General features: G+C 39.1%; 1 protein-coding gene across 1 annotated transcript; it reads left to right on the forward strand.

The window, feature by feature from the left end:
• The first annotated feature begins 2163 nt into the window (after positions 1-2163).
• On the forward strand, positions 2164-5163 carry LOC119266846 (calcineurin B-like protein 9). Its single transcript, XM_037548122.1, has 9 exons — positions 2164-2375; positions 2497-2779; positions 2894-2976; positions 3562-3621; positions 3765-3873; positions 3963-4015; positions 4108-4188; positions 4265-4377; positions 4535-5163. Exons 1-9 carry the CDS (start codon positions 2334-2336, stop codon positions 4587-4589), a joined length of 879 nt encoding a protein of 292 aa, XP_037404019.1. The 5' UTR covers positions 2164-2333; the 3' UTR covers positions 4590-5163.
• The last annotated feature ends 854 nt before the right edge of the window (positions 5164-6017 follow it).

Here is a 6017-nt window from a genome sequence, read left to right on the forward strand (position 1 = left end):
TATATTGCCATGTCAAATTTACCTTTTTACATGTCAATTTATTAGCTCACGGCAACTTTTTGTTTTTCATGAGACCACGGATGTTTTGCCATGGAAATTTTACTTCAAGTACACTGCGGATGGCAATTTCTTCGTTGTTATTTGCCATGGCAAAATGCAGTTTTCACTTGCCGTAGCAAATTTACATTCATCACCACGATAATTTTAATTGCACAAACATGTCAATTTTATTTACATCACAACAATTTTGCGTTCTTTTACATGTCAAGTTTTATAATCAATTTTGTGTGTTTAAAAACATGGGAAGTTTTAGTTATTTTGTTTGTAATGGCAAGTTTACTTTAACATACATGGCAAATTTTTCATTTATTTTTCTTTGCCATGGCAATTTTTACTTTTGTTTTGCCATGGAAATTTTGCATTCATTGACAAGGCATTTTACCTTTTGTTTTTCCTCGGCATTTTTAAATTCATTTCACGTGGAAAATATACCTTTATTGCCATGGCAAATTATTTTAACATACATGGCAAAAAAATCCTTTCTATTTTTTTTTCCATGGAAATTTTTACTTTCATTCGCCATGGCAAACTTGCATTCATTTCATTTATTATCATGCAAATTGTTCATGTTTATTATTAAGCCACCAACAAGTTTTAGTACATTTAGCACATAATGAAATAGTCACATGACAAATTTATGGCAATTTGATCTTCGTATCATTTTTATCTTTTAGAGAACATGACAATCTGATTAATTAACTATCATTGCCATGGAAAAATTCATATATTCTTCGCCATCACAAATTTTTCTTTTTCTTTTTTGCATGGCAATTTTACATTTATTACCATGGCAATTTTACCTTTATTTCTATGGCAAATTTTTACATTTATTTCTATGGCAATTTTTTCCTTTTTTTTACATGGCAAATTTGGATTCATTGGTATTTCATTTTTTTACTTTTTTTGCCATGGCAATTTTTTCATTCATTTGACATGCCAAATTCACTTTAACATACATTTTGCTAAAATTTCCTTTCTAATTTTTGTCATGGTAATTTTTACTTTCGTTTGCCATGGCAAATTTACTTTTACTGTCAAGGCAAATTTACTTCAACATACATGGCACACTTTTTATTTTTGCTATGGCATCTTCACCTTTATTTTTGCGATGACATCTTCACCTTTATTGTCATGGAAAACTTAACTTTATTTGACATGGCAAATAAAGCTTCATTTTTGCCATGGCATTTTTCACTTCAACATACTCAGCAAACGAACTACCTTTTGTAAATAAGATTTGGTAAATTTTCTTATATTTCTAGTCCAATGGAATTATCATGGTAATTTTGTTTCTGGTAAGTTAGGGGATTTTTTTATCATTGCAATTTTTGCAACCATGGAAAAATTTCTATTCTTTTATCATGGCAAATATATTTGTAAATATTTTAAAACAAAAAAATTGCCATGTGTTTTTTCTTTTTGGCAATTTTTTTGTTTTTTAACAGTGGCAACATTTTTGTTGTTTGTCCTATAGGTCACATAGGTGAATTGCAATAATTTTTATTTTTTATATCCAGAGAATAGCGTTCTTGAGCTTTCCGCTTGTGGCCTAGTAGGAGGGATCCAGCTTGGACGTGTTCGCGCTGGTGGGATTTCCGATCCAACGAAAACGTTTCATCGATGCTGCCTCCTCACAACACTTTTTCCTTGCGACAGTATGCCTGCAGACCTGACCTCTGGTGGTTAGGCCCCTCCCAATACTTCATCTTGTACAAGTCTAACATTGCCAACTAAGTAAAGAAAAATCTGATGTGGCATGCTAGTAAAGAAGAGAGGGTGATATGGTGACTTTTAGAAGAAACAATGCTAAGGGTGTATACCTAGGTGAAAACACAAATCTGAATCTATACCTAATTAAATGAAAGCAACCAAAAACTAAACACCTATACATTGAGGAGTTTAGTTACGGAGTCCTTTAATGTACTGAGCACCTCATCTATTCACCCTGCATTAAAAGAGGCTTTATCAGGTACTTCTTCTGTCTTATAATATAAGAACATTTTTAACACTACGCTAATGTCGAAAAGACGGAGGAAGGAGTTTGATAAATGCCGCCGAGAAATGTGACTTGTGAGTTGTGCCTACGTGGACAGGGCAGATCATCTTCATCTTCATTCTGTGTTGAAGACATAACAGAGCCGCTTTTGGAAGCAGGGGAGCTCCATATCTTTTCCCTTTGATTACTGTGGGCGCGCCCCCAAAAAGACACGGTCCGCCGTCGACCACGCGGGCGAGTCGTTAGGCAGCAGCAGGGAGGGTCGGGCTCCGCCGCCATGGCCTCACGCTTCAGCTTCGGCATCTCCTCTGGGGACCTGGTGGGTGGCTCACCCGGCCGCGGCTGTCTACTTCTTCCTCCGCGCGCCTTCCTTGAATGAAATCTAAATCTTTAACAGCGACTGACTTGCCGCCTTGTTTGATTCTGGTCGCCGCGCGCAGAGGTCGGGGAGCTCGCTGACGGTGGGGGAGCGGCTCTGCGCGGTGGTCCTGCCCTGCGTCGCCATCGCCGAGTTCGTCTTCTTCGCGCTCACCGACTGCCTGGGCGGCATCTGTCCCCCTTCCTCGAACTCCTCCACCCACCTGCGCAGAGATCCCTCCGCTCCGTCCTTCTTCCTCACCGCCAAGAAGGGGAGCCACCACCGCCGCCGCGGTCGCGTCGGGCCGGGCTGCACCTCCCTGGTCTTCCGCGACCTCGCACGCCTCGCCGACGAGTCCAGATGCTGTATGGAAAACCATCCATCTCTCTTTTGTCCCTCGATTTCTTGTTACTTCTTACCAGGCGTTAATTGCAATGTCGTTTGATTCGATTCTCCCTTTCCTTGCCGGCCGAATCAAGTCTCGGTGAACGAGGTGGAGGCGCTGTTCGAGCTCTACAAGAAGATCAGCTGCTCCATCATCGACGACGGACTCATCCACAAGGTACTACCACCGAAACCAAAATCGCTCTGTTCTTCTGTAATCTGTAACAAATTAACGCAGTCATAATTTGACAGAAATACATGTCTGATAATGTTTGGGCTTAACGAGTGAGATCCGGATTACTTCGTAGATCGATCTGAAAATACTGCATCACATGTGATAGATTCTTTCCCCAGCATGTGGATTAAAGAGACACTGCCATATGAGCTGTACAGAGGGCGTAATAGTAGTAAATTTGGCTTGACACCCACAGAATTATTGGCCTGTATTTTTATTGGCTTCTGTGTGCAGTTAGACCATAGTATAGTGCCTGCATCTCCAAATGTTTGGTCGCCATGTTCCTTGTTGCGTGACCAAGTTTTTTATAAAGCTAATGGTGCAGTAATTTTGCATGTTACTTGATTGCTGTGCAAGTCGAATTCTGCGAAAGGATATTACTAATTAAGTTTATAGTGCACATATGACGTGCAGGGATGAAAGACGGTATCTAGAAAAGTTTGAATGCCCTTTTCTATTCGATGATTGAACCGTCAAAGAGATTTTTTTTTTTGACCTATCTGTCTTTTCTGTTGAATTGTTATTTAGGAAGAACTTCAGCTAGCATTATTCAAGACTCCTAGTGGACAGAATCTTTTTCTTGATAGGGTAAGCGTTGACAACTTCAAATTTACTATTTTTAAATGCTTCAAGATCATTATTTACCATGTCACAAGGAAAATTCAGAATCGCTCAAATTGTATTTTGCTTTGTGCGATAGCATCCGACTGAAATTGTCCTTTATGATCCAGGTTTTTGATTTGTTTGATGAGAAGAAAAATGGAGTAATCGAGTTTGAGGAGTTTATTCATGCTCTCAGCGTCTTCCATCCATTGGCACCTGTGGAAGACAAGATCAACTGTAAGTACGATTCTTGCAAAAACTGTGTGCTCGACATGAACATGTTGCGATATACTTACGGTTAGGGCTCCCCTTCTGAGTTGTTTCAGTTGCATTTAGGCTCTATGATTTGAGACAGACTGGCTTTATTGAGCGCGAGGAGGTTAGTTCAGATGGATGTTGTATTTCTATCTGTATCATGAACGTAGTTTCTTCACCTCAGCAAGGTGATCTGTTGGTGCTTCTGTTTTTTAGGTTATGCAAATGGTTATCGCCATTTTGATGGAATCTGATGTGGAATTATCGGATGAACTTCTTGAGGCTATCCTAGACAAGGTACGCAATCATATCCGTGGGATTCTTTGGTTACTTATTTACATTTTACATAAACGTAAGTTTCAATTGGTTTCAGACATTTGAAGATGCTGACACCGATAGGGATGGGAAAATTTGCCAAGAAGAATGGAAGGAATTTGTATTACGCCATCCTAATCTACTGAAGAACATGACCCTACCATATCTAAGGTTCGATTCTGAAAGCTGCAGTCAAATAATTGTAAATATTGTCTGCAACTTCCACCAAATATGTTTAGAACTAGTCAGAAATACTTTGGCATTTATTTTCTTCTACAAAATTTCGTCAGTGTTTACTTGAGTGATTTTTTGTCCATTTCTATATCAGAGACGTCACAACAGCGTTCCCAAGTTTTGTTTTCAATACCGCGGTTGAAGACTAAGCATCACAAGACTTGTAATTGATGGTGACAAGTTGGCTGTTGAGTGCTGACAGTGTCAGCAGTTGAAAATTGGGACGCTGAGAAACAGAGCAGCCATGTTCGCTTACTGAAGAATCGCCATTGGTGACTTTTGCTGCTTTAGGATGGCTATCTGATAACCATTTCGGCAACTGAAGAGTCCCATTCATGATGGCAAATTTGGCAACTAACAGCTTCTGGTATGCCTGTCGCTGTCCCGCATTGTGTTGTAAATGTATATACACAATTCCTTCAGCTCTCAGAAGCACAGGACAGCTCTAGGTACATATAGATATGAGGAATTTAAGTTCCTCAAATGCCAGCCAGTTTCGGGATCAGTCAGGTGCAATTTCTAGAATGCTAACTTCTGATGTTGTAGCGTCCGTTATAGACTATCTTAGTGCTAACATGTCATGGCTTAGCCATGATTGCTGTATATATAATCGAAAACCTTTCCGAGACGCATGCTTTTGCTGGTGATAGCTACAAGATTGATGCCAAGCATATCCGCCAAGTGTTTGTTCATGAACCAATCATCCCATCTGTGATGCGGACAGTTCACTTGTTCTTTTGTGATGGTGTTCGTTGGGTGGTGCAAGTGACAGTTGTTTATGTACTTCTTAATGCTAATCATAGATGTGAACCAAATAAAGTAATTGCGATCATAGATTTGGACAAAACGAACTAAATTTCTTTCGATGGGGATAAGGCTGCACAGTTTGTCGATAGATTCGCCAGCGTGGACGATGGACCCCTTCCAGAAAGCAAAGTCACTTGCAAATAAAGAAGCAAAGTCACCGAAAATACAAAGATGAACATGGGTGCGCGCGCACCCATGTGAATAGTAAATTCATAAAAAATAATAGAAAAATAATGAAATTCTGAAATTTCGCAGTATGAACCTTACTCGATCATTGTACTCACATGTGAAGTTTCATGATGTATTGACACCCATGGTATTCTTAGTAAAGAAAATACAAATGCGATCATACTATGCATTAAACAATCTTTTTTAATATAGCTTCAATTTTGTTTGCTCAGATTACCATGGATGTGATTTCTTCGTGAAACTTCGTATGCGAGTATACCGGTTGACTATGTATATGAAAAAAATAAATTCAGATTTTTTTATTTTTTTTCTAGCATTTTTTTTGAATTTACTATTCATAAAGGGTGCGCACGCATGCATGTTCACCAAATCCGCGTCCACAAAGTCACTCGCAAATAAAGAAATTTCAGTACCTAGCATCATGCTTACTTACATTTTTACAAGTTGGCGCACTAAATTATGTGGCTTCAGCGCTACGCAATAATGTTGAAAGAGAGGGAAACCAACGACTTTAAGGCTTCTTTGATTCAAAAGTTTTACATAGGAATTTTGGATTATTACAATTATTAGGGAATCCCCCC

Source organism: Triticum dicoccoides, chromosome 3A, assembly GCF_002162155.2.
Source record: "Triticum dicoccoides isolate Atlit2015 ecotype Zavitan chromosome 3A, WEW_v2.0, whole genome shotgun sequence".
Taxonomy (NCBI): domain Eukaryota; kingdom Viridiplantae; phylum Streptophyta; class Magnoliopsida; order Poales; family Poaceae; genus Triticum; species Triticum dicoccoides.

Excerpts from the sequence above, each read along its gene's own strand:
- LOC119266846 (XM_037548122.1), top strand. The coding sequence starts at position 2,334 with ATGGCCTCACGCTTCAGCTTCGGCATCTCCTCTGGGGACCTG. Across the intron at positions 2,977-3,561 it reads ACGACGGACTCATCCACAAG|GAAGAACTTCAGCTAGCATT; the intron begins GTACTACCACCG and ends ATTGTTATTTAG. Across the intron at positions 4,016-4,107 it reads GCTTTATTGAGCGCGAGGAG|GTTATGCAAATGGTTATCGC; the intron begins GTTAGTTCAGAT and ends TCTGTTTTTTAG.